Source organism: Choloepus didactylus, chromosome 8 (genome assembly GCF_015220235.1).
Source record: "Choloepus didactylus isolate mChoDid1 chromosome 8, mChoDid1.pri, whole genome shotgun sequence".
NCBI lineage: Eukaryota > Metazoa > Chordata > Mammalia > Pilosa > Megalonychidae > Choloepus > Choloepus didactylus.
In genome coordinates this window covers 173,608-199,821 of record NC_051314.1, presented here as the reverse complement: position 1 = coordinate 199,821, position 26,214 = coordinate 173,608, and the positions used below count along the sequence as shown (strand labels likewise).

The 26,214-nt window shown below is 60.6% G+C and overlaps 2 protein-coding genes across 6 annotated transcripts in view; both read left to right on the top strand.

Moving 5' to 3' along the window:
• Positions 1-15,554, top strand: part of SHANK3 (SH3 and multiple ankyrin repeat domains 3) — a 44,550-nt gene extending 28,996 nt beyond the window's left edge. The window contains exons 19-23 of one of the 5 annotated variants that reach the window (XM_037848286.1): positions 2,133-2,263; positions 2,765-2,849; positions 5,802-8,046; positions 13,753-13,781; positions 14,304-14,694. In XM_037848286.1, the coding sequence (XP_037704214.1) occupies positions 2,133-2,263; positions 2,765-2,849; positions 5,802-8,046; positions 13,753-13,781; positions 14,304-14,422 (2,609 nt within the window). In that variant the 3' untranslated portion in view covers positions 14,423-14,694. The other 4 variants (XM_037848284.1, XM_037848285.1, XM_037848288.1 and 1 more) reach the window with 4 other exon arrangements.
• A 3,265-nt stretch (positions 15,555-18,819) lies between these two features.
• Positions 18,820-24,969, top strand: ACR (acrosin). Its single transcript, XM_037848289.1, is given in 5 exon segments — positions 18,820-21,299; positions 21,518-21,801; positions 23,933-24,078; positions 24,403-24,788; positions 24,790-24,969. Coding segments are annotated over 5 exon segments (1,458 nt in total). The 5' UTR covers positions 18,820-20,829; the 3' UTR covers positions 24,962-24,969.
• Positions 24,970-26,214: the final 1,245 nt, after the last annotated feature.

Below are 26,214 nucleotides of genomic sequence, written 5' to 3'. Positions count from 1 at the left end.
CCCCGTGCCGGCACCTGCGCTGCCTGCCCCTGCCCTGTTCCAGGTGAGGCCTTCCTCCAGCATCTTTCCCAGCGTTGAAGGCTCCCCTGGGGACCCTTTTCTCCATGGCCTTTGGAGCACACGTGTGAGCTATTTCTGGATTATTTTGGTCTATCCCCCAGTGTCGTCTGTGCACTTCCTCCAGTTGCTTGGGCCGAGCCGCTCAGAGGCGCGTCTGGACGACCGTGTGAACGAGGCTATGGGAGGGACCAGTTCCAGGGCTTCGTTTCCCGTTTCAAGAGCATATTTTGTAATTTTGTTGGGATCGGTGCCAGCCTCGGTGGCTTGTAGTTTGCAGGATCCTTGTGCCCCCGCGCACCCCCCCAGGTCTACAGCCTGGAGGTTTTGGGGAGCCTGGCAGTTGGGTGTGACTGCCCACTGGGTCTGTGGTCTGGGCAGTTTCTCTCTGAGCTTCTGTTTCCTCTTGGCAAAAGGGGGTGACAGTTGTGCTCTCGTCAGAGAGGGTTAGGGAAAAAGATTCATATGAACGCCGTGGGGAACAGCCAGCACTACAAGTGGTAGCGATTGTTATTTTAGCTTCCAGAGGAAAATTATTCACTTCCTTACAAAAACAAACCCGAAGAGCCTTGAGCCAGCCTCCCTGGCTGTGTGCGGGCCTGTTGTGGGTCCACCGGCGGGTCTGCGGTCACACCATGTTCGCTTTGGATCATGAGCGGTGGCTGCATTCTGGCACCGTCCGAGGTGCAGGGGGTCCTGGGGGGTGTGGAGCGGGGCCTCCTGTCCTAATGCAGGCAGCCACGGGAGGCAGGGCTGCTTTGTGCCCGTTTTATCAGATGAGGTTACGTCGGCACAGTTGGTGCAGGGTGGGTATGCCCCGGCGGGCGGGAGAGCCGCACCTGCCTGCAGCCACTGCCCCGGGATCCCAGGTGGAGAGCAGGGCTGTGGGGCCTGGGGGAGCTTAGGCCACGTAGGCCGAACGTGCAACTCAGCCAGGGTTGGCGTGAGAGGGGTGCCAGGGCAGCCTGGCTGGTCCCCCAAGTGGAACAGCCCCAGGTGGGGATGGGGCTGTGGGTCTGGAGTTTGACTGGTTCAGGGGGCTGCTGGAGGAGGAGCAGAACTCAGCGAGGGTCTCAGATGCACATCAGTGTAATAGAACTTTCCAAAACATTTTGATTATTAAAGACAACAAGTAATTCTAACTGGTAGAAGCACACACACAGCTCTTCTCTCACGGCAGATTTTAAAGGGTCGCTGCCCAGGCCGTCCTGGCTGGGCCCCTCAGCCCTCGTCCAAGCCAGGAATGGGCCGGGGGCCTTGGCGCACCCCTCCCCCATTTGCACAGAGCCTTTTATTTTTTTTTTTCCTTTCATTTAAAAAAGTGTTTTATTTTGAAATAATTTCAACTTACAGGACAGTTGCAAAAATAATACAAAACCCATACAGAAAACAACACACCCCACCCAGATACCCAGATCCATCAACTTTTAACATTTTGCCACATTTGCCGTATCATTCTATTTGCTTATTCATCTCATCTCTATCTCCATGTTTCTATCCATCTATCTACTGCCTGTCTACCATCTCCTCACTTTTTGAGAGACAGTGAGCGGCCCACCTTCCCCAAAAGACATAGTCCACAACCAACTGCTGTGTCTGAAATTTCTAATATAGTCACATCTTTGGATCAGAAAACCTGCCCTAAAAAATCTCTTCAAGTCCAGATATTTTCCCTCAATGAGGTAGCATATGAAACTTGCCTCCATGTGGTCACTCACTGAACAGACATTGAGCATTTGCTACGTGGCAAACAGAGCCATCGTTTAGATCTGAGCTCAGGGCAGTGAGTTGCTTTCAGAACATATTCGGCATTCACGCACTCCTCCGCTCGTTACTGATTTATTCACCCTTTCAGAAATACCTGGTGAGCAGGGGCCGTGGGGCCGGGGAGGGAAGTGCAGGTGCAGCTGTGGGGCTGCGGACAGTAGTGGCCTTTCTTGGAGTGAGCCGTGGTCACTGAAGGTCCCCGATAGGACAGAGCGGCCGGGCTGGGGTAGGGCCTGCCCTCTGGTGGGGGTAAGGGGGTGCCCTGTGGGGTGAGGGGCCGAGGCTGAGGGCACCTCCCTGCTCTGCAGAGAAGCTGGATGAGATCCTGGCGGCCGCCGCGGAGCCCACCCTGAGGCCAGACATCGCGGACGCTGATTCGAGAGCTGCCACCGTCAAACAGCGGCCCACCAGCCGGAGGCTGACCCCTGCCGAGATCAGTGTAAGCCAGAGGGGGCGGGGTCCCCTGGCTCACAGGGGTTTGGGGCCGAGTCACTGGGGGGTGTTCAGGGTCTCCAGGGCCGCGTGTGGCTCTCGCGTGTGTCTGTGGGATGTGGTGACTCAGCCCAGTGCCCCAGGCGGGGTCCGACCAGCAGCCCATCGAGCTCTGAGGAGTTGTGCTCCTCCTGGGAGTTGATGTGTTTTTCCGGGACGAGGGCTATCATTTTGACCCCACTGCCTCTCCTGAGCTCACCTGGGGTCGTCTCGGCCCCCAGAAAGGCTGCAGCTCAGCCAGTTGGGTTCTTGCTCTTTCTGGCTTCTCCTGTCACCAAGTGCTGCACACGAGGCACCAGTTCCCAGCCCAGCTCCCGTGTCCGTGCCTTCTGCGTGCTCCCCAGGGCCCTGAGGGGTGGGGTGGGGTCTCGGGCTCAGGCGGCGGGGCAAGGGCTGCGTGGAGATCTGAGGGCCCAGCGCCCTAGAGCCTCTGTACCCCACCCCACAGTCGTTGTTTGAGCGCCAGGGCCTCCCTGGCCCAGAGAAGCTGCCGGGCTCGCTGCGGAGGGGGCTTCCCCGGACGAAGTCAGTAGGTATGGCCCGGGCTCGGGGCTGGGGGGCTGGGGGGCCGGGCAAGGCTCTGGTGGGGGTGCGGGCCTCCGAGAGGAGCCTCCGGGGCCTTCCGTAGAGCCTCTGTCTCCTTTCCAAACCGGAGCTCCGGTTTCCTGCCTGGTCTGGGGCTCTCCTCTGTGGGGGTCCGTCCTTTCCCCACAGATACGTTGGTAAAGGAGGCCCTGAGGCCTCGACTCCTCCCACCAAGCCCTGTCCCCTGGGCCCTCCCGCCTCCCCACCAACCCCAGTGCCCTCCCCGTGAACTTGACCCCCTCCAGCTCTTGCTCTCTTTCTCCGCTTCCCTTCACAACCAGTGTCCTCCAAACGTGACCCACGCTGCCGCTGAGCAGCCGAGACTGGGCCCTCACCGGGGCTGCCCCTCCAGGGGCGTGGTGGTCCGGCCTTCTTCCTGGGGGCATGCAGCCCACCCTCCGCCAGGACTCTGCTCCCCCTGCTCTTCCTCCCGTTCCCCAGGCCGCCCCTTCAGTCTCCGTCCCCTCCGTGAGGTGCTTCCGAAGGCCTTGGCCTCCGACTCCCGCGCTGCACTGGCCTCCCAGCTGCGTCCACACCTCCGACTCCGCCAGACCAGAGCTGCTCACTGGCCCTGCCCACCCGCTCATCCACCTCTGCGGCCGGCGGTCCCCTGACCCCTGCCCCCCATCCTCCCACCCAGCGCCAACCCCCCCCCCACCCGCTGCCCTGTTTTCAGTGTTGTGGGTGCTCAGTGGCCATGCTGAGGAAGTACGCTGAGTGCCTGTTTTACAGATGAGCAGATGAGGGCAGAATGGGGTGAAGTCGCTTGCCCAAGGCCACACAGCAGCTCCCCCCATCCACCAACCTCCTCAAATCCCGATTCCTCTCCCGCCCCAGGCCCAACACCGAGGGGCTTCGTCGGGGGTCAAGTGGCAGGCCTGTGGCCCACCCAGCATGCAGCTGTGTGTGAAGTTACGTGCACAGCTGCTGTGAGAGCCAACTGGGGGCCCCCCCACACCTGGGCCATGGAATGCTTGGGAGCGTCTGAGCTTAGTGCAGGATGAGTGGGTGTTTCTAGGTGGTGGTGGGCCAATTGCTGACAGGGTGACGTGTAAGAGGCACGTGGTCACTTCAGTGGGTGGGAGGGTGGGGAAGGGGGACGTGAGACTGCAGCTACTTTGGCACTGAGAGGCACTCTCCCTGCCCTCCTTGCCTAACCTTGTGTGCCCCTACAGTTCTTCCTTTTCTTTTGCCAAATTGGGGAGTTTCTGCCCCTTTACAGCCTTGTACCTACCCCTCACCTCCGTTCTGGGCCCGACCCGGCTCAGGCCTCATGGTCTCGCACCTGGACCCCTGCTTTTGTCTCCTCATGACCTCTTGCTCCAGCCCCACCTTCTAGTCCATCCTTCTGGCCAAAGGGATCTTTCTACAGAGCAGACGTCGCCATCTCCCTCTGGCTGGACCCTTCGTGGGCTCCTCACTGTCCCAGGGCCCTGTGGGGGCATCCGTAGCTGGCGTCTCACGCTTCAGCTGGGACATCTGTCTCCAACTCTCTCTACCCTGGCATTTGCTGTCCCCAACCTGCCCCTTTGTGGGCCCTACCCAGCCACAGGACTGTGCTGGACTGGACTCTGCCCAGCCCTGCAGGCTGTGGGCCCCTCCTGCCTGCCCCTCTGTGTCCAGGTGGTGAGAGCTGGCAGGTGCTCACCTGGAGGCCCAGTCACTCCCTTCCCTTGGTCTGGGGTCACGCTGCCTGGTTCCCGACTCAATCCTTGCTGAGTGGCCCTGGGCAGCAGACAACCCTTGCAGCCTCAAGGTGCTCATCTGTGAGCATGGGATGGCTCTAGCACCCGCCCCGACGTGTGCTGTGCGTGAGGGCTGATGCATTGCCGGGGCACAGGGAGCCCCAGCGACTGCCGCTGGCCTGGTTGGTGCTGCCCTGCGCCTTGCGTTGGTGCTCGGTGCTCACTGCCGTTAATGTGGGCAGAACGAGGATGTGCCATGGCTTCGGTGGGCCCTGTCTGCATCTTGAGGTGGGCTCCCTGACCCAGATGGTATCCAGTGGAGTCCCCACTCTGTCCTGGAGAAGCAACTGTTCCCTATGTCACTGTCATGTTTTACCTGGTAACTGTGCATATGTTCCAGCCTCCCGAGCCACACTAGCTCCTCCCTCCCTCCTTTCCTTTCTTCCTTCCAGCTGTCCTTCCTTCCTAACTTCCATCCTTCTCTCCAGCCACCCTCCCTCCCTCCCTCCCTCCCTCTGGGATTGGAGCCTCTCTGGGCTCCTCCCTCCGCAGAGCACCGCTTACCTGAGCACCAGCTCTCTCCTGCGTGGGCTGTAGCCCTGCTGCCCCTCGGTTACAGTCACTGTGTCACTCCTGCCCTCTGAACCCTGGGCTCCGGCCACGGGGGGAAATGTCCCTGCCCACCCCCCTCTCCCATCTCTAGTTGCCACCAGCGCCTCCTCGTGACATCTGTCTTCAGACTTGGAGCTTCCCATACTTCTGGTTCTTTTGAGTCTTGGCCTTACTCGGTTTCTGTGGGAAGCCCTGCCACCAGCCCCTTCTAGCAGCTTCTGGTGAAGGCCTCATGCTGCAGTGGTGAACCCCGTTAGAGTGGGGTGCTCTCCCGCCCTGGGTTGCCTTCCCAGGGCCCACCTCACATCCTTAGGCCCACTCCAGGGAGCCAGGGTTTGGATTCCTTTTCCCCTTCCACCCTAAGTCTGGTCTGACTTCTCTTCCTCTCCTGGACTACTTGGCCCAGCCCTAGGTTCCCCTCCTCCACTGCCCTCCAACCCTGGCTCCTAGTGTCCTTGAAACCCCCTTTTCTGGGGCTCTAAGCAGCATGGCCCTGGGTCAGATATGGGGCCGGCCCTAGGCTCTGCTGGAGGGTCCGAGATGCCTCCTGGAAGGTTCCGGCCCCAGCGGCCCCGCCGGTCTCACCAGTCCCTCTGTCCACAGGGGAGGACGAGAAGCTGGCATCCTTGCTGGAGGGGCGCTTCCCACGGAGCACGTCGATGCAGGATTCGGTGCGCGAGGGCCGCGGCATCCCGCCACCGCCGCAGACAGCCCCGCCGCCCCCTCCTGCCCCCTACTACTTCGACTCGGGGCCGCCCCCTGCCTTCTCGCCGCCGCCGCCACCGCCGCCGGGCCGGGCCTACGACACGGTGCGCTCCAGCTTCAAGCCGGGCCTGGAGGCGCGCCTGGGTGCGGGGCCCGCGGGGTTCTATGAGGCCGGCGCGGCCCTGGGCCCGCTGCCCTACCCCGAGCGGCAGAAGCGCGCGCGCTCCATGATCATTCTGCAGGACTCGGCGCCCGAGACCGACGGCGCACGGCCCCCGCCCGCGGCCACCCCGCCCGAGCGCCCCAAGCGCCGGCCGCGGCCGCCGGGGCCCGACAGCCCCTACGCCAACCTGGGCGCCTTCAGTGCCAGCCTCTTTGCGCCGTCCAAGCCCCAGCGCCGCAAGAGCCCGCTGGTGAAGCAGCTGCAGGTGGAGGACGCGCAGGAGCGCGCGGCGCTGGCGGTCGGCGCTCCCGGCCCGGGCGGCGGAAGCTTCGCCCGCGACCCGTCGCCGACGCACCGCGGGCCCCGGCCTGGCGGCCTCGACTACGGGCCCGGAGACGGCCCCGGCCTGGCGTTCGGCGGCCCGGGCCCCGCCAAGGACCGGCGGCTGGAAGAGCGGCGCCGCTCCACGGTGTTCCTGTCGGTGGGCGCCATCGAAGGCAGTGCCCCCACCGCCGACCTGCCCTCCCTGCAGCCCTCCCGCTCCATCGACGAGCGCCTCCTGGGCGCCGGCGCCGCCCCCGGCCGCGACCTGCTGCTGCCGTCCCCCGTCTCTGCCCTGAAGCCATTGGTCAGCGGTCCCAGCCTCGGGCCCTCGGGCTCCACTTTCATTCACCCACTCACCGGCAAACCTCTGGACCCCAGCTCACCCCTGGCCCTCGCCCTGGCTGCCCGCGAGCGGGCTCTGGCCTCCCAGGTGCCCTCCCGGTCCCCCACGCCGGTGCACAGCCCGGACACCGACCGCCCCGGGCCTCTGTTTGTGGATGTCCAGGCCCGAGACTCAGAGCGAGGAGCCCTGGCGTCCCCGGCCTTCTCCCCACGCGGCCCAGCCTGGGTTCCTGTGCCTGCTCGCAGGGAGCCTGAGAAAAGCCCCCGAGAGGAGCGCAAGCCACCGGACGACAAGAAGTCCATGATCCTCAGTGTTCTGGACACATCCCTGCAGCGGCCAGCCGGCCTCATCGTGGTGCACGCCACCAGCAACGGGGAGGGGCCCGGCGGGCTGGGGGCCCAAGAGGAGCGCCCAGGCTCCCTGGAGCCGACTCCGACCCCTGCACAGTCGGCGGTGGTGGCAGTGGCAGAGCCCCTGCCCAGCCCCCGGGCCCAGCCCCCCACCAGCACCCCAGTGGAGCCCGCACTAGGCCAGGGCAGCTCAGAGGAGGAGCCAGAGCTGGTGTTTGCAGTGAACCTCCCGCCTGCCCAGCTGTCCTCCAGCGACGAGGAGACCCGAGAGGAGCTTGCCCGCATTGGGCTGGTGCCACCCCCTGAAGAGTTTGCCAATGGAGTCCTGCTGGCCACCCCACTGCCCGGCCCAGGCCCCTCTCCCGCTGCGGTGCCTGGCCCAGCCTCAGGGAAGCCCAGTAGCGAGCCGCCCCCTGCCCCTGAGTCGGCAGCCGACTCAGGTGTGGAAGAGGCTGACACCCGCAGCTCCAGTGACCCCCACCTGGAGACCACGAGCACCATTTCCACGGTGTCCAGCATGTCCACGCTGAGCTCAGAGAGCGGCGAGCTCACCGACACCCACACCTCCTTCGCCGACGGACACACTTTTCTACTCGAGAAGCCGCCAGTGCCTCCCAAGCCCAAGCTCAAGTCCCCCCTGGGGAAGGGGCCGGTGACCTTCAGGGACCCGCTGCTGAAGCAGTCCTCGGACAGCGAGCTCGTGGCCCAGCAGCACCACGCCGTCTCTGCCGCCGGGACTGCCCGCCCTCGCTACCTCTTCCAGAGAAGGTCCAAGCTGTGGGGGGACCCCGTGGAGAGCCGCGGGCTCCCTGGGCCTGAAGACGACAAGCCAACTGTGATCAGTGAGCTCAGCTCCCGCCTGCAGCAGCTCAACAAGGACACCCGCTCCCTAGGGGAGGAGCCGGCTGGCGGCCTGGGCGGTCTGCTGGACCCTGCCAAGAAGTCGCCCATGGCGGCAGCGCGGTGAGCAGGGCGGGTGCGGGCGGGCTGTGGGGAGGGGGACCTGCCCCGTGTCCGTGCCCCCTGACCTTCCTCTCTGATCCCCCCTCCGTGGCCCATTCTGTCCCATCCCCCACCTGTCCGTACTCCCCACTCTGTCTTCCCCGCTGTCCCCCCAGGATCCCTGCTGTCCATTATCGGGACTTGCTTTGTCTGCGATGGAAGGCTCTTTCGGGCACCCGGAATATCCCCCGTTGGTGCTGAGGTGGGAGCTGGTACCCGTCAGGGACCAGGCTGGGTCTGAGGCTCACCCTCCGGCTCCTGCCCCGAGCGGCCTCTGCCCTCCGGGCTCATTCTAAGGCCCACTCCTGGTCCTGCCCTTGCCCGTGGCCAGCGCCACCTTCCCCAGAGCCACCTTGTGCTTGTTTTCTCGTAAAGGCTTGGCGCCTCCTTTCCTCCTGGGACCTGCCCCCAGGAGCACAGCTCAGAGCCCCTCGAATCAGATGCCTCTGGGTGGCCTGAGGTGCTGTAGGGAGAGGGGTGGGACCTACTGTTTCTGAACCCACCACCCCCCAGAACACTGGACTGGCACGTCTGCCTTCACTTCCCCACCCCTTGCCCGTCCCTCCGTCTGAACCCGCCCTGCCGGGGGTTGGGGCCACATTGCTAGAAGTGTGGTGGCGGCACTGGCATGGGGAGGGGCTGCTCGGGCTGTCGTTCCTCTGGCTTGGCGGAAGCTGCTGGATCCCTGATGACCCCTGGGCTCTTTGCTTGAGGACCCCTGTCCCAAAGGGGGCTCCTCTCAGGCCTGTGGGCTGCACGGATGCCAGTGGGAAAATGGGATTCTCTCCCCAGGGTGCTGGTAGAAGGGCAGAGCTGCTCGTCCCCAGGCCGGCCCTCTCGTCTGCCTTTCCAAAAGTTGCCTTGGCCTTCTGTGCCCTTTGGGTCTCTCCTCGTCTGTTCTCCTGGCTCTGGGGGGAGTGTGGGGGTTGCTGCCTCCCAGCTGCCTGATCTTGCTGCCCCAAAGACCATCTAGTGGGCTCTTGGCTGTGAACCTCGGGAAACAGAGTTCATGTGATGGGGGAGCTCAGAACTTAAGAATCTTGCAGAATTCTTACAGCGGCCTGTCCGTTCTGCCTTCTAACAGGTCAAGATTCAAAAGATGAGAGGGCGCTCCGGGAGCCCCTGGTGCTTCTCTTGGGTGGCCCCCGGAGCCCCCTGCTCTTGCTCCTGGGGCAGTGACCCTCTTCCCTTTTAGCCTCGGCCAGCCCCACAGAGGCAGTGTTCCTCGAGTGGCCTGTGGGTGTGGACAGCGAGGGTCCCAGCAGGGGGTGACTGGCCGGCAGGGAGCCCTTTTTGCACACTGGCTCTGTCCAGAGTCTCCATGAGCTTCTCTGCCCTCCGCCAACCCCTCCCTTCTCTGCCCCTGGTCTCTAGGCATAGTGCCTGAGAGCACACAGCAGTCTTTCAATAAACCTCGGCTAAGCGGATGAAAGAACGAAGCCAAATGCAAGTGCTGTCTTTTGTGGTTTGAGCCCTAGGGAAGTGGCTCAGGACAAGGATCTGCAGAGAGACTGACCCAGACCTGTCCACCCTGCTTGCACCGCGGGGCAGCCTGAGGCACAGGGGAGGCGGGAGGGCTGGCATCTTGCTGGGCTCCCCTTTTGGGGCTCACGTCCACCTTCTTTAGCATCTGGCCTCCGTCAGGGTGAGGGTCTCTTGTCCAGGGCTCTGGGGTCACCAGGACACCGTGTTTTGGGTGGGAAAGGGCAAGACTGGCAGCTCCCACCCTTCACCTTCTGGATCTTTCTCTTAGTAGTTCCCACCAAATTCTGCCCTCATATGGGTCACCTGCTTCCCTGCCCCCATCATCAAGTTTAGGGAGGCGCAGGGCTGTCGTTGGATGGGAGAGGGTGGTCTCCAAGTGACACCCGCTCTGCTACCAGAAAAGAGACAGATACTGGACGGCCAGAACAACAGATGTCCCACGACAGCCCTTGCCAACGTGAGCAACTTGCCTGGCCCCCTGGTGCCAGCTCATGGTTGGGTGGCCTGTGCTGGCTGAGTGGCCATCCTCTGTCCCGCTGCGTGTTAGCTGCTGCTGCTTTTGTTTTCCTGACGCCCATGTACTCAGCCAGACCCTTTGGTTCTTTTCTGGGAAAATAGTGCTAGACGTGGCACCAAGAAGTCACATCATAGCACTTCGCCCTCACGACCGTCTGTTAGGTGAACAATGACATCTCCGTTTTGCAGACTGAAACTGAGGCTCCCAGGAGATTGGTCCCAGCAATAGGAGGGCCTTCATCCGGCCCAGGCCCCGTTCTGTGCTCACTGGGTCAGCGCACAGTGACCCTCCCACAGGAGTCGCCGGCCTGCTTTGTTATGCGGCAGGATCACACCCTTTTATTTTGGTCATGTGGATAACAGAGCACGTGTAGTCTGATGTCTTCGGCAATTGAGCCACCCCCTTCGCCACTGCCTCCTGCTCTCCTTTTACCCTCTTGAGCTCCCCCGTTGGCCCTGCTGCCCCCCGGCCCCCTCTGCCCAGCCTGACCTCAGGCCTGGCCCTCTGTGTGGCTGTGGTGGCCAGAGTTGGGCTCTGACCCAGGGCAGGCTAGCCCGTGGCGATGGCACTGTTAGTGAGACAGTCTTTGGAGAAATGCCCAAGTGTGGGAAGTTTCCTTCCCAGCACCAACCCCGACGGAAGCCCTGATGGTTTGCTGCGGCCACCCCTGAGCCATGCCCCTGGGGGATCACCTGGGACCACTTCCCTCTCCCAGGCTAGCCCCTGGCCCGACCTGGACGGACAGCACCCTGGAGGCAAATGCCCTCCTCCTTCCATCTTCTCTGTCCTGCTGCTGGGCCCAGGCTTTGGTGTCTGCTTAGCCATGAGGTGCTCTGTGGCCTGAGGTCTTTCTGGACAGGTCAGGTGGCCTGGAACCCAAATTCAGGAACTTGTGGAAGTGATTGGCCAGCTTTGATTTTCGAGCACTTTGTGCCTTTGGCCTCCAGGAATTCCTTTTTTCCTTAACATCGAGTCTCCTCAGGATGGCTTTCGGGAACATTGACCCTAGACCTCTGCTCTGCATTCCCAGCTTCAGGGCTCAGTTCTCTGCGGGACAGACTGCCTCGGCCTTCCCTGGCCATGGGCTCCACATGGGAATCTGAATCTGTGCTCTGAGCGCCCCAGTGTGTCCGTTTTCATCGGTCTGAACCTCACACGGTGAAACAGCTTTGGCAGCACAAGGTCAGGTGTGCAGCAGGTTCAGGATGCCATGCTCCCCTCACCTGTGCAGTCTCAGACGACTTCTTTGTGGACTGCAGAAGACACTTATGCTTCGTGACAGTCGAGAACCCAGCTCTAGAGTTCTGCCTGTTTACATGTCTGCCAGGGATCTGGGGAAAGTGGCATGTGGCCTGCTGGCTGCCCCTGCAGGGGCTCAAGGCCAGCAGGGCCTGTTCTGGGACCAATGCCGACAGCTTTCATGTGCCAGCCTGTGTGGGATCTGCCTCAGCACCTGCAGGGTTGAGAGCATCCCAGGCAACGGGCCCAGGGTTTCTGGAGACACCAACAGACGGACCCAGAAGAGGGGACCTTAAGGCACTTAGGGTGTAAGGGCTGAGTCTGGCAAAGGCGTGGGTGACGAGAAGCCAGAGTTGACAGAATGAAGATGCCCCGAGTCAGAGGTGGATTTGCCCAGAAGCTGAGAAGGATTACGCTTCAGGGCCCCGTTTCTAATGTGCCCATGATCATGCGTTAACCTTCTTTATGAGGCCCCCCAAGTTGCAAAAGCCCAAAAGCTAGGCTTGCCCTGCATGGAGGGGCCTGAAGATGAGCTAGTGACCAAGGCTGCGGTTTGGGCTTTTCGCAGCCTGTCGGTACCCATGGGCCCAGGGAAGCGGTTCGAGACGGGTGATGTGGCCCTTGTCCTGCTGGGTGTTTCCTTGGTGCGGGGGGTCAAGGAAGACAGTTGGGAAGGCGCCCAGTGAGCTCATGGGAGGTGCGGGCCCAGAAGCGGCGGACGGAGAACAGGGTCGGGGTTAACGTGGGAGGGTTGGCCCTTGGCATGGGGGGTGAGGAGGTGCAGAAGCTGGTGTGATTCCAGGCCCTGGTGTGGGATGGCGGTGGGGCACATTGGGTCTGGAGCCCTGGGGAGGCTGCCTGGGCCTCAGCTGTGGCATTCTTGGGCACTTTGCCCATTCCTGATGGTGGGAGCAGCTGACCTGACCCAGGAGAAAGTCCAGAAGGAGAAGAAAAGAGGGCAGAGGGAAGGGCACGTGACGGGAGACAGACAAGCAGGTCGAGGAGAAGTCAGCAAGTGGGAGTTGGGACAGGCAGGACTTCACCAGCCAAGAAAACGGGGAGGCGAAACAGGACAAGATTCCAGATGCTGGTGGCAGAGGAGTCGAGACCATGGTTGCCATGAGGGAGGCCGCCTGAGGTGTTTGGGGCAGTGGTGTTTGGTGAGGGGTCGGGTGCAGGAGGCGGGTACCCAGCACACGGCCAACAGCTGAGAGTGGCAGCAGCGGTCATTGCCAGGGTTCCTGCCCTCCGGCCGATGTGGGCAGTGCCTGTTCCCTGAGAGATGGGACAGGCGTGGATGCCAGGGGTGCCCCCAGCCTTCCCTCGAGCTGTTCTCATCTAGGCCTAGTTGTCTGCAGTGTTTGGGGAGGGGTACGGTGTCACCCTCCCCCCACTCCCAGCCAGAACTCGGCCCCTTGCTCCCCCCGTCTCCCGGCACTAGCCCGGCTCTTTGGCAGAGTCTCGCCTCCCTGCAGCCAGCACGCTGCACGAGGGTCTCCTCGGACACTGCAGCCGCGCAGCCTGCCCGGCCAGAGCCTCTGGCTCCCTGGCCCAGGCCTCCCGTGCACGCCCTACCACGTGGTGGGTGGCGGGACCAGCAGAGCCCGTGAGGTGGTTCCGTGCAGGTCCCTGAATTGGTGGCCCAGGGAGGGTGTCTTCTGGTGGTTGGCACCTGCTCCCCCCACTCACCCCATGTGTTCTCAGAGCTCCTCTCCTCCTGGGGCACCTGCTGGCTTTCTCAGGAGCTCTGCTCCGCATCTGAGCAGTTGAAATGAGGCTGAGGGGAGTGAGCCAGCACAAGGAGATGGAAAGCAGGGGTTGTTTCTTGGATCCAGGTCAAGTGGGAGAGGCCACAGGGAGGGGTTGGCCCTGGACAGGTGGACGATGCAGGAGATGGAGAGAGAGGGCCTGCTTTGGGGGAGGGGAGCTGAGGGCACCCTGGGTGGTGGACTGGGGAACCTGGAGGAGAGCTCTGTTGGCCAGTCCAGGTGGATTGAGAGAGAGGGGACTGCAAGCTGGAGGGCCTTCCAGGCTGGGTCCAACAGCAGAGAGGATGTGAGGTGACATCCGGCACTTATGGCCAGCCCTGGGCAGAGCGCGTGGAGGAATGCTCGTGGGCAGGTGCCACTGGGGTCTGCGTTTCACCAGCAAGAGACCAGGTGGCACAGCAGATCCTCCAGCTCTGCCCACCCCTGGCCTACACTCGCAGGCACTCTCCCCCAACTACCCCCTCTCCCGCGGCAGCTGGGCCCACGCACTGTGTCCTCTCTCCACTTGGGTGGGGAGCGCCCAGTCAGGGTCCCTGGTCTGGGCTGTCCGGCCATGTGGCCGTGATGGGGGCGTGTGCTGCCGTGCAAACTGCCCGCGCTAACACTCTCTCTCATTGCTCTCTTCCTGCCCCATCTGCATGTGGCTGCTCTGTCTAGCTGCGCGGTGGCCCCCGAGCGCCGGCTGTGTAAGTGAGCATGCCCATCCCATGCCTTCCACTGTCTGCACGGCTGCTACCGCTCTGCTTGGCTGCTGGGGTTCTGGTGTCTCTGACAGCCTCCTGGCTCCTGCCGTGGCCACAGCGGGCGCAGGGATGGGGATGGGGTTACGGAGGAGGGTTTTCTCTGGAGCAGTCTTCCAGACTGGCCTTCTTGTGTGTCCAGGCTGGGAAGGGGCAGGAAGTCTGGGTCCTGTTGGGCAAGGTTAGCAGCGAGTGTCCTCCAAGTGTGTGTGTGGCTTGTGGCTCTGAGGGCGTGTGCTGCTGCCTGCGGTTCTCGGGTCTGACACTCCGCACCGGGCCTGCCTTGCACGCGCTGCTGCCCCTCGATGACGTGAATGCTGCCTGGCGCCTGTCTCAGGGTATGCTACGAAGGACCTGTTCATCCTGTGCTGCCTTGGTCACAGCTCAGCCATCCCCGCTGCCAGCCCCAGGCTTCTCTGGCCCTGGTATGGGGAGTGGTGAGGGGACTGACTGGGTCTTACTGCCCAGGGCATCAGTGGATGGGGCTGTGCCCAGCTCCAGCATCCAAGGGCTGTTGGGGAGCAGCAGCCAGCCCTCTGCCACCAGAGGTCCTCCTTCCTGGAGCTGCTGTGGTGTGGAGAGAGTAAACCATCTTATTCTTCCCATATGCTCTTCAGTGCAGGTGTTGCTCCTCCCCTGCCCCCCACCCCAGCAGGGCACTGGCTCTGACCCCTCCATACTCGGGGGTCGCACTAAACAAAAGGGCCAGGGAAAAACCACAGGATCCCACCCTTCTTTCTTCCTCTGGACCGGAGGGACCCCTGCCTGCCCCAGTGCCCCCGCCCTGCCCCTGCCCCGGCTCTCCGTCCACCCCCGACCTCGCCTCGTGCCCCTCACCTGGCCCTGACCCCCTCTCCCTCCGCAGGCTCTTCAGCAGCCTCGGTGAGCTGAGCTCCATTTCAGCGCAGCGCAGCCCCGGGGGCCCTGGCGGCGGGGCCTCCTACCCGGTGCGGCCCGGCGGCCGCTACCCCGTGGCGCGGCGCGCCCCGAGCCCGGTGAAGCCCGCGTCGCTGGAGCGGGTGGAGGGGCTGGGGGCGGGCGTGGGGGGCGCGGGGCGGCCCTTCGGCCTCACGCCCCCCACCATCCTCAAGTCGTCCAGCCTCTCCATCCCGCACGAGCCCAAAGAGGTGCGCTTCGTGGTGCGCAGCGTGAGCGCGCGCAGCCGCTCGCCCTCGCCGTCGCCGCTGCCCTCGCCCGCCCCCGGCGCCGGCGCCCCCGGTCCGCGCCGGCCCTTCCAGCAGAAGCCGCTGCAACTCTGGAGCAAGTTCGACGTGGGCGACTGGCTGGAGAGTATCCACCTGGGCGAGCACCGCGACCGCTTCGAGGACCACGAGATCGAGGGCGCGCACCTGCCGGCGCTCACCAAGGAGGACTTCGTGGAGCTGGGCGTCACGCGCGTAGGCCACCGCATGAACATCGAGCGCGCGCTTAGGCAGCTGGACGGCAGCTGACGCTCCCCCGCCCTCGGCCGCGCCCTGCCGGCAGGGCCCCCCCACCCGGGCCGCGGGCTCGGCCTGCTCCCCACGACGGCGCCCGGGCCAGGAATGTTGCATGAATCGTCCTGTTCGCTGTCGCTCGGAGACTTGCCCTGTACATTGCTTAGTGCCCTCCCCGGCCGCCGAGCCCCACCCAGCACACGGTCAGGAAGGGCGGTCCAGGGAGGCCGGGGCGAGAGGGGGGTCGGGGCCGGGGGAGGGGTGCGCTGGCCTGACCACCTCCCGCACAGCCCCTGGTGGTCATTCTCCCAGAGGTGGGGGGCCTAGCTCAGCATGCGAGGTCAGGACGCGCCTTGGTGACTCGGGGGGAGGGGGGAGGCGTTGGGGTTCTCGGTTGGGGGCCAAGGACCCCCCCGTTTTGCATATTTTAATCCACTCTATTTGGGAAGAGAAAAGGAACAAATATCTCTGTCTGTAATCGCTCCTGTTCTCCTATCCCCCAGACCCTTCCTCCACCTCTCCGTCCCAAGTCTTCCATCTCTGGCTGGGTCCCGCCGCAAGCCGGGCCCCTCACTGCCACTGCGATCCCTGCACGGGGGCTGGGGATGCTCCAGCTGGTCTGGGGTTGGCCAGGGTCCTCGAGACCCGACGTGGGGCCCGGGCTCGGCCCCTCCCCTCGCTGGGCTGCGGTTTGCCCCACCGACCCTTCAGGTGCTGCGCGGGGGAGGGGCGGCAGGCAGCCGGGTCCTGCTGGGCACCCAGCAGGGGCGGCTGGCCTGGGAGACCATCGCCCCGGCGGAGAGCCACAGGGCCCCGGCGCTCCGTCCCCAGCCATCTCCCTCACAGGGTCTCTCCCCGATGTGGGATTCCGCCTCCGTCCCCACGTTCTTGGGCAACTGCAGCAGAGAAGCCTGCCTGCCTCCGACCTCAGGGTCTCCTGTTCCTGCGGTGCGGGTGCGCGTGTGTGCGTGTGTGAAGCTCTGAGTGCGGCCGAGCGTGTGGGACCCTTGTGTGTGCCGTCGCGGACTGCGCGTGGTGGCCTGCGGACGGTGCGCGCTGGGTGCGTGCGCACACGCAGGGGTGCTTCGCCTGGCTCCTCTTCCAAAGAAAGGCGAGAGGCCATCCCGCAGCCTGGAACCTGCTGTTTGCCCCAGCCTGCGGCTTCCAGGGACCTCGCTCCCTGTCGAGCCTGGTCCCGGGTGAAGTTCTGCTGCCTAAGGGTGACCCCCAAGGGCCCCTGGGAGGCAGTTGCCCTCTGGGCTTCTGGGGTGGGGGGATCATAGGAGGACCCCTAGAGTAGGCCACCACAGGCCCTGGGGCCAGCGAGGGTCCCTGCGGGCGCCCCAGCCCCCCTTACTGTGACTCCCCACACTCAGTAATGACCTGTGGGGTGGGGGGCCCTGGGACCTGTTTTTAAACCTGGGGTTTGGAGTCTGGGTTAAGCTCCATCCACTTCACTCACCAGTTTCTGTTTGTATTTCTAGCTTTTTTTAATAAAATTAAAAAAGAAAAAGAAAACAGAAGTTTTCACAGCCCAGGGGGCCTGGCACGCCGGTCTGTGCTGGGTCTGTCCAGCCCACCTGCCCCCCCACCTCCGCCAGCCCCTCTCCTTGGCACACGGACTCTCGTCCTGTAACCCTGTCACGAATAGACCAGGTCACACCCACGGCAGTCGCTGTAACAGACTGCTACATGCACACTCAGTCTCACGCTCACCTGTGGGTTTTGGTTCCATTCACTTTGGGTTTTTAACTTTACAGGGTCAGTTCCGCTTCACCCCTCCTTTTGTATGGAGTTCCATCCAGGGGGTCTCACCCCTGCGCCAGCCCTGAGGCCTCCTGACCCTGACGTTGTGATACACCCCACAGAGATCTATGTTTCTTATATTATTATTATTGATAATTATTAAAATATTATTATGTAATAAATTTATAAGAAATGAAACCACATCTCCGTCTGCTTGAGGGGATATCGGGTGCACCTGCCTCTGCCTTTGTCACAGCCCCTCAGCCCCTCGCCCGCTCCCCGAACCTCTGCCTCTGGCATAAGCATCCAGCCAGGTGAGTGAGACCTTCAGCCCCTTCCTGGACCCACGAGCCTGGCTTTCCCTCCTCGAGCCCCGCTGGCCACACATGGTGCTTCCCTGAGCGTGAGATCCGGTTGCTCTCCATGGCCCCGTCCGCCTCGCACCACCCCCCCCGGCCTCTCCTGGCTCCTGAACCCCTCTCGCATCTGCCCCTTCTGCCCTGCCCCTGCCCAGCCTGGTTTTTTTCTCCCAGAGGTGTGTGCCGTGGCCCCGGCAGCAACCCCATGCTGACCCTCCCGCCTCGTACCACTTGTGGCTCCTGAGCAGAGCGTGCATTTCACAGACCCTCTCCGTTCAAGCCTGTTCTGACCTTCACTTGGCCATTCAGATAGTTGCAAAGGTGATTTCCAGAAAATTCTACATATTAACATTTAAAATAAACTGCCGTATCTTTCTTTCTAATGATTCTTATGGCTCTAAATACCACAGCAACTTTCACCCATCAAAATCCTTTAAAAACACCTGAACCATCTTTTGACAGAATTTTTATATCCATTCGTGAATTCTTGTTTCTATTTCTTGAACTGTATTTTCCGAAGTCTTCTTGGTTGCTTTATGGGGCACAACTGATAGTTAAAGTAAGTGAGGCAACCCGAGTGCCAAGAAAGAAGAGGCCTTGGGTGCCGACATGGGGGAGAGTCCTGACACTTGGGCCTGGGAGGCAGGAGCTGCTGAGGCTCAGGAAACGGGCCCGAAAGATTCTGAAACTGGTGTAGGGAAATGCGTCCTCGTATACTCAGGTGGAGGGAGGGGACCCCGACACGCAGGTAGCAGAAAGAAAATCTTCTGATACTCAACCAGTTGATGTTGAGACCTGCTTGCATTCATCCAGGGGAATAAAACCTCTTGCTTATCAGCTAGGGAAATAAGGTGTCTCGACACTGAGGGGAGGGAGTTAAATCATTCTGCCACTCAGAGAGGGGCAATAGGCCTCGTCACTCTCTGGAAAACCAAGATGAGAAGTCTTGGCCCAGCAGAACTTGGGACACTCAATCAGAGAAAAGGATCACTTTTGACTCCTGGGTATGTGAGCTGAGACCTCAGGAGGACACTCCTCTAGAGGATAGGAGACATCCTGACCATCAGGTAGAAGAGATGGACACTCATGACCCTTGGGAATGGGAGATAAGGCCTTGTGACATAAACAGGTGCTCCAACTCCAGTGAGTGAGACAAGCCACCATGGTGGTTTAGAAGAGATGGAGCAGACAGACAGACAGTGGAAGAGATGAGATCTGTTATCAGAGTGAGATCACCCAGCACTTAGGGAGAGGAGACAAAACGTCATGACCCCTTTGCTTTCAAATAGGAGATGGGAGATTTCATGAGTCTCAGGTAAGAGAGAAGACACCACGAGTGGGACAACCAGGGAGAGGAGAGTAAACCTTCAGACAGGGAGTTGAGATGAGAAATCTTGGCACTAAGGCCAATGAGATGAAAATGCTGGCCACTAATTAGAGTGGAGGAGTTGAGATGATACTCAACAGAAGATGTGAGATTTCCCAGCAGACAGGAGGTATGAGGAGTCCTGAGACAGCAGCAGGGCAGCTGGGACCTCATTACACTCACCTGGGTGAAACACAACTTCTTGACATTCAGGTAGAGGATACACCTCTTGATCCTCAGGTAGAGAATGCACAAGGTAATGCTCCGACGGTGGAGATGAAACCTCTGGCACTGAGAGGAAATGAGGCAGCCTCATATTAAGGGACAGGAGATGCTATCTGCCTGATATCCAGATGAGGTATAGGGGGCCCCACAGGACATCTGGTTGAGGAAGCGTGACCTCCTGGAAGGGGAGATAACTTATGACATTCAGTTGTAGACACTCAGATAGAGGAATTAAGATAATCTGAAGATGTGAAAATTCTAAACACTCAGGAAGAGGAGGTGACAGATCCTGACACTCATATAGGTGAGATGCAGCCTCTCGACTCCCAGGTGTGATGGCTGAGACGCAGAGGAAGGAAGTCAGCCCCTCATGCAGGTAGTCGGGGAAGGACCTTCTGACACTCTTGCAGAGGAGATGACACCTTTTAACACTTACCCTCAGGTGAGATGCTGTCTCCTGACACTCAGAAGCAGGAAATGGTACTTCTTGATACTCTGGTAGCTAAGATGAGGTCTTCTGACACTCAAGTATAGGAGATAAAACCTTGTGACACTGAGATTCCAGAGGAGACCCAGTGACCCTTGGAAAGTAGGAGATCTTGTGATACTCAGCAATGGGCAGGAAGGTGGGCTTGGTAGACACAAGTTAAGCAAAATCAAAATGGCTCTTGGAAAGTGTGCTAACATGTGCTTGGAAAAGGGAAATGATTTGCCCCACAAAGTATTAAGGGCCTATCAGCCTTTGAGCCTGAGTCCCCTTTAAACACTGACAGGTTGCAGCACCATCTCATCCTGGAGGGGCTGAGCTGCCTCTCAAGAACAGGGGCTGTGGTCACAGCTTGCATGAGGGGCAGACCCCAAACCTGCTCAAAGCCAGAACCTTGGATGATGTAAGACCTTGGGAGAGTTAACTGGGAATGAAGACCCTCATTCAGCATAAACCAGTTACGCCAAGGAGTCCCTGTCTGGACTGACTGCTGGGGAAAGGGGGTGGGAGAAAGCCCTGCTGATTGGTCAGAAGGCCGCAGAGCTTTGTGAAGTCACCAGGCTTCCGGGCAAGCTGGGGCAGAAGTATGATGGAGATGCTGCCAACTGCCGTTCTACTGGTCTTGGCAGTGTCTGTGGCCGCCAAAGATAACGACACGTGTGAGTAAGTGTCAAGGGCACCTCAGTGGGGCGGAAGGAGTCTCTCACTAGCAGGCCCCTTCAGGGGCAGGGAGAAGGAGGCAGAGCTCAGCCCTTCTCCTGGTCTTACAACTCCCGTGAGCCATGTCCCCATCTGAAGCCCTCCTTGCTGTCAACAGTGACCGTCCAATGGCCCTGGGTCCCCAGCTGCCAGTAGTTTACTCCTGAGATGGACTCTCACAGTGCCTGGGTTCCCGCTGCCCCTAGATCTGTGTCCCCTCCTTCTAGTGACTGATCCCACTGCTTCTCTGACCTTCCAACCTGGGGCTGACCCCAAATACCCCACGGTATCTTCATGCCACCCCTCTAGGATGTCCACCTCATCTGTGGACTCCCACAAGCCCTCCAATGTCAATAACTCCCCAACTATACGTGGTCTCCCACCAGCATCACAGTTCCCAGACTTTTACCTCTAGACACCCTCTGCTCCTAGTGCCCCTACACCTGTGGGAGGCCCCACCTGCCTATAACTACTCTCCTTCCCCCCGCCCCCACCATCTTGCAGCTCCAAGGCCTCCTTAGTCCCTGGGCTCTTCCTTGAGTTTCCCCCATGTGTCTCTCAAGACCTGAGGCCATTATTCCCCTCCACCCCGAGGCCCTCCATCGCATCCCCAGTCTCCCCTCCAGGGCCCTCACAGCCTGTCCTTGCAGTCTGTGGCCCTCTCTTTCCCCATCTTATGACCACACTCACGAGATCCGAGAAGTCAAACCCACCGCACCCTTGGGGCCTGCTGCCTCCTCAGAGCCCCACAGCGCTGCCCACCAGCCGTTCCCCCTCGTGGTTCCTCACAGTCCCAGAAGCCCACCTTTCTTCGGGCTGCCAGTGGATTTCCCACTTTTCCCACCCTCAGAGCCAGGCTCTCCCCAGGTGCAGGGGTGCAGGGATGGGTGACGGGCTGTGCCTTTTCCCTGCTCTCGACTGTGGCTGGTCTCTCCTCAGTGGCACCTGTGGACTGCGGTTCAGGCAGGGCCTGCCAGGGTCCGTCCGCGTCATCGGCGGGCAGGCGTCAGCACCAGGGTCCTGGCCCTGGATGGTCAGCGTCCAGCTCTTCACTGACCGTAACAACCGGAGGTACCACAGGTGCGGTGGCGTCTTGCTGAATCCCCACTGGGTGCTTTCTGCTGCTCACTGTTTCAAGGACAAAGAGTAAGTTCGCATGAGGGGCGTGTGGGGAGGCCTTCGAAAGGCCCGTCTCCTGAGAGCGAGCTCTGGAGGCCTCTCAGGGGCTCTAGGCCAAGCGGCCATCAGCCTCTGGGTGGGCATCTCAATCCCGCCGGGGCACGGGTGTGGGGGTGGCTGCCACCAGGTTTCCTGCTCAGACAGGCCGTGTGTGGGAATGACTGGATCTCTCTGTGTGTCCGTAGTAAAGCCAATCAGTGGAGGCTGATTTTTGGAGCCAGGGAAGTGTTGTCTGGGAGCAATGCACCCATAAAGCTGCCCGCAGAGGAGAGGTTCGTGGAGAAGATCATCGTTCACGAAAAATACGACGACAGGCTAAAGAAGAACGACATCACGCTTCTGAGAATCACCCCTCCTATTTCGTGTGGGAGCTTCGTCGGCCAGGCCTGCCTGCCCCTCTTCAAGGCAGGCCCCCCCACAATTCCCCAGGCCTGCTGGGTGGCTGGCTGGGGCTTCCTGAGAGAGAGTGGTGAGTGTGGGAAGGGGCACCCACGGGGGGCACGCTGGCCACTGCCCTTCGGTGGCATCTGGGTGGCTGCAGAGGCTGCGTGTTGAGCTGTGCTGAGCTGGGGAAACTGGGGTCAGAGGAGTCATGTCTCTTGTCCTAGGCCACACGGCTGTGGCTCCTCTGGCTGCCCAAGGGAAGGCAAAAGAGTTAGGGTTAGTGTTCCTGGGGTCAAGGCTGTGTAGGTATTTGAGGCCTGGAGCCCTGGCTGCCAATCCCCAGCCTAAAGACATCGCGCACCCCCAAAGCCACAGGCCACCCCTCCAGTGGCAGTAACGGGCAGCAAGGTTGGGTAGGACTTGGCCAGTGTCTGCTTTCTGTCTGTCCTTCCAGCTCTCCACAAGTGGTCGGCATCCATCTGTACCAGCCACACCAGGGGTCAACATCTTCTCTCCAATGGTGGAAAATTTAGATTTCCTAACTCAAGGCGATTCTGTCATTTGGAGTTTAAAACTCAGTCTTTCTATGGGGGGGGGGGCATCAATAATTTCTGGATTCTTCCCTTAACTCCTCTTCCTTTTCCTAGAGGTGATCTAAGTTTCCGACAGGTTTGCCACCTCTCCTATCCCTCAGGGAAGGGGAGCTGCCAGCTGCTGCCCACGGCTCTCCCTCACCCCTCGGCTGAGCCTCCTTCCTGCCCGTGTCCTCAGCCTTCCTTGCTTGTCCTGCCTGTCAGAGTGCTCAGTGCTTGGGGGTCTCAGGCCTGTGAGGCTCACCCGGGACCCCACGCTCACTCCACCGTCCAGAGGACGGCAGCCCCCAGGCCACACCTGGGACCACTTTTACTCTGGAATCCCCCTAGACATAAGGGGGATTTTGTCACCTCTGAGGCTGTCTCCAAATTCCTGTGACACCCTTCAGACCTTCCTTTTCCTGCTTCCTCTTCGAAGTCACCTGCTCTGGGACCGGACGACTGCCCTGGGGCATTTCTCCTCCGTCCCCACAGAGTGCTGTCCTCCAAAGCCGAGCTGCTGGGATTGACAAAACTTTTCTGTTTTGGGACAGCTGGTTCTGAACAGTGAAACCCAGGGCTATAGATTTAAAAAGCCACTTAAATGGTTAGCGAGAGAGCACTGTCCTCGTTCTTTCCGTGTTAGACCCACCCCAAGGGCAGTGCACATGCACAGCCCACACTGCTGCTTGGGCGGCAGAGGGGAGGTTAAAGAGATTGAGAAAGCCCAGTGGACACCCTGGACCCAGGCACACTGCTCTGTGAGGCTCTCGTCTCCCCAGCTGGGTCTACACCACCCCATTCCAGGCCTCCCCACCGCAGGCTGCTGTCCCTCTGTCGCAGACCATGCTCACGTGCGGGCTGCAGGGCGCCTGGCTCTTGTTTTCCATGCTGGCCCTGGTAAGGGGTCAGAGCAGCTGCCCTCGGACCCTCCATCGGCAGGACCCCAATGAGGATGGCCTTCCGTGACCAAGTGCCCTGATGGCCGTTCCGACTGGACTTCATGGCTCATTTCGATCGCCCACGGCACTTCTCATCCTATAATGTCCTCAGCAGATCCCAGGCACAGGGGGGCCCTGAGCCGAGCTCCAGCAGTAGCTTTTCCTTCTCAAATCGTATCCACAACTGAGCCAGAGGTGGAAGCAAGGGGAGGGGGCAGAGCCAGGCTGCAGAGGGTGACAGGGTGTCCTGGACTTGTCCTGAAGTGAACACTCCTGGGTTCGAATCCAAGTCATCCGTGACCTTGTCAGTGCTGTGACCTTGGGCAAGTGGTGCTTCAGGATCCTGATCCAAACCGGGACTAAAAGCCTCCCTCAAGGGTTGTGGAGGGGTTAAATGAGAGGTGCCTGTCGCTGCTGTTGATAACAAGCCTCACCCTCCGCCCACAGGCCTCCCCCTGCCTTCTGCTTCCTGTGCCCCCAGCCCACTCACCTGAAACCGTCCATCTGCCCCATTTCCCCCATCGCTTGCTTGCTCTTTCCATTGGGTATTTTCCTCCGTTCAGGCGGTGCCAGGGGCATCAGCTCTCACAGGTGACTGATGACAAGATGTCATGACAGGATCGGAGGCTCAGCAGAGCGCTACAGGAGGACAGTGGGGTTTGGCCGGGGGGTGCCGATCGCTGACTGAGTCACCCGCCTGCAGGCTCCCAGCCGGCGTCCATGCTGCAGGAGGCCCGCGTGGTCCTCATCGACCTGGACCTGTGCAACTCCACGGAATGGTACAACGGGCGAATCAGTGCAACCAACGTGTGTGCAGGGTACCCCGAAGGCAAGGTTGACACCTGCCAGGTAACTCCTCCCGGGGCCCAGCCTCCGGGCCCTGCTCCCTGCGAACCTCCTCTGGACCCCCGGGGCCCCTGGGGACACATCCCCACGCCTCTTCCCGGGACCCTCTCTAGCAGTTGCGTGTGCAGGGCACCCCCAGGAAACCCTGAGGGCCACACGCTCACATCCCCCTGCAGCCAGTGGCACCTCCCCAGCTCTACTGCAGTCACCTGGGTTCACAGCTGCAGGAAACTGTGTGACTGCGGAAATTGTCTTCCCAGAGCCTATGATCCTTCAGGGCACAGGGCAGGGACTCAGGGAGAGTCATCTCTGTGTCCTTCTGGGCAGGGGGACAGCGGCGGGCCCCTCATGTGCAAAGACAACGTGGAGAACGTCTATGTGGTCGTGGGGATCACAAGCTGGGGGGTAGGCTGTGCCCGTGCCAAGCGCCCTGGAGTCTACACGTCCACCTGGCACTATCTGGACTGGATCGCCTCCAAGATCGGTTCCAGCACCCTGCACATCGCCCAGCCGGCCACTGCCCCCTCTGCCAGCACACAGCCCCAACCCGCCCAGCCCTCTCCGGCCCGACTCCCCTCTGTTCGTCCCTGGTATTTTCAGCACCCTCCTCGGCCTCCTCCCCAGCCCCGACCCCCTCCTCCCCCACCTCCCCCGCCTCCTCCACCCCCTCCTCCGCCCCCGCCACCCCCGCCACCCCCCCCCACCTCCACCTCCCACCACAGCTGCCCAAGCGCTCTCCTTCCCCAAGCGCCTGCGGCTCCTCATTGAGACCTTGAAGAGGAAGACCGCCTATGAAATCAAGGGCTCTTTGGACTTGGAGGCCACAGACCACTCTCAGCTGACCCCCTCCCTCCTGATCCAACCCCACCCTCAACAGACCCAGTGAATTCTTTACTCCTGGAAGAGAAAGATGAAATAAATAAACAACTATTTTGTGCCAGTTTGAATGTATTATGTCCCCCCAAATGCCATTATCTTTGATGTAATCTTGTGTGGGCAGACCTATCGGTGTTAATTAGATTGTAATTCTTTGAGTGTTTCCATGGATATGCACCCCACCCAACTGTGGGTGATGACTCTGATTGGATAATTTCCATGGAGGTGTTACCCCATCCATTCAGGGTGGGTCTAAATTAAATTACTGGAGCACTATATAAGATCAGACAGAAGGAGCGAGCTACTATAGCCAAGAGGGACACTTTGAAGAATGCACAGGCGCTGAGAGAGGAGCTGCAGATGAGAGACAGTTTGAAGACGGCTGTTGAAAGCAAAATCGTGCTCCGGAGAAGCTGAGAGAGGACAAATACCCCAAGTGCAACTAACAGTGACATTTTTGAGGAACTGCAGCCTAGAGCGGAATGTCCTGGGAGAAAGCCATTTTGAAACCAGAACTTTGGGGCAGACGCCAGCCGCGTGCCTTCCCAGCTAACAGAGGTTTTCTGGACACCACTGGCCATCCTCCAGTGAAGGTACCTGATTGCTGATGTGTTACCTTGGACACTTTATGGCCTTAAGACTGTAACTGTGTAACCAAATAAGCCCCCTTTTATAAAAGCCAGTCCATTTCTGGTGTTTTGCATTCCGGCAGCATCAGCAAACTAGAACATATATACACACACATACATACATACACACATATATCCATCCACTGCTCTCTGGACTTCTCCCCACTTGCCCTCCCTACTCTGAGAGTGCAAACTGCCTTCCTCACCCTCCAACAAGCTGGATTTGCCTGTACATTGGTGTCACTTGTGATTCTTTACATCTTGATTTTTAACACTGGAATAAGGTGGCCTGGGGACATGGGCCAGGAGCGATGTTTGTTTCTCAGAGAGCAGCCTTCCCCCCGTGTGCGAGTGCAAGTGGGCCCTGTGGACCTGCGGGCTCCGGTGGGCCCAAGGCTTGCCCAGGAAGCTGCATTCTCCTGGGTGTGGGAGGAAACCCACGTGGAGAGGGTCCTCCTCAGTCTCGGAGGAAGGCTGGGCCCTCAAACACAGCCTTGCCTGTTGCTTGTTGGTGACAGATTGAACATTGCCTTTTCCAGTTCATAACTGGCTTGTGGTTAAATCCTATTAGTCCTGGGTTCCAGCAAATTACAAAATTTATTTTCTAAAGCTTTCCAGGAACAGCAAGAGGGGG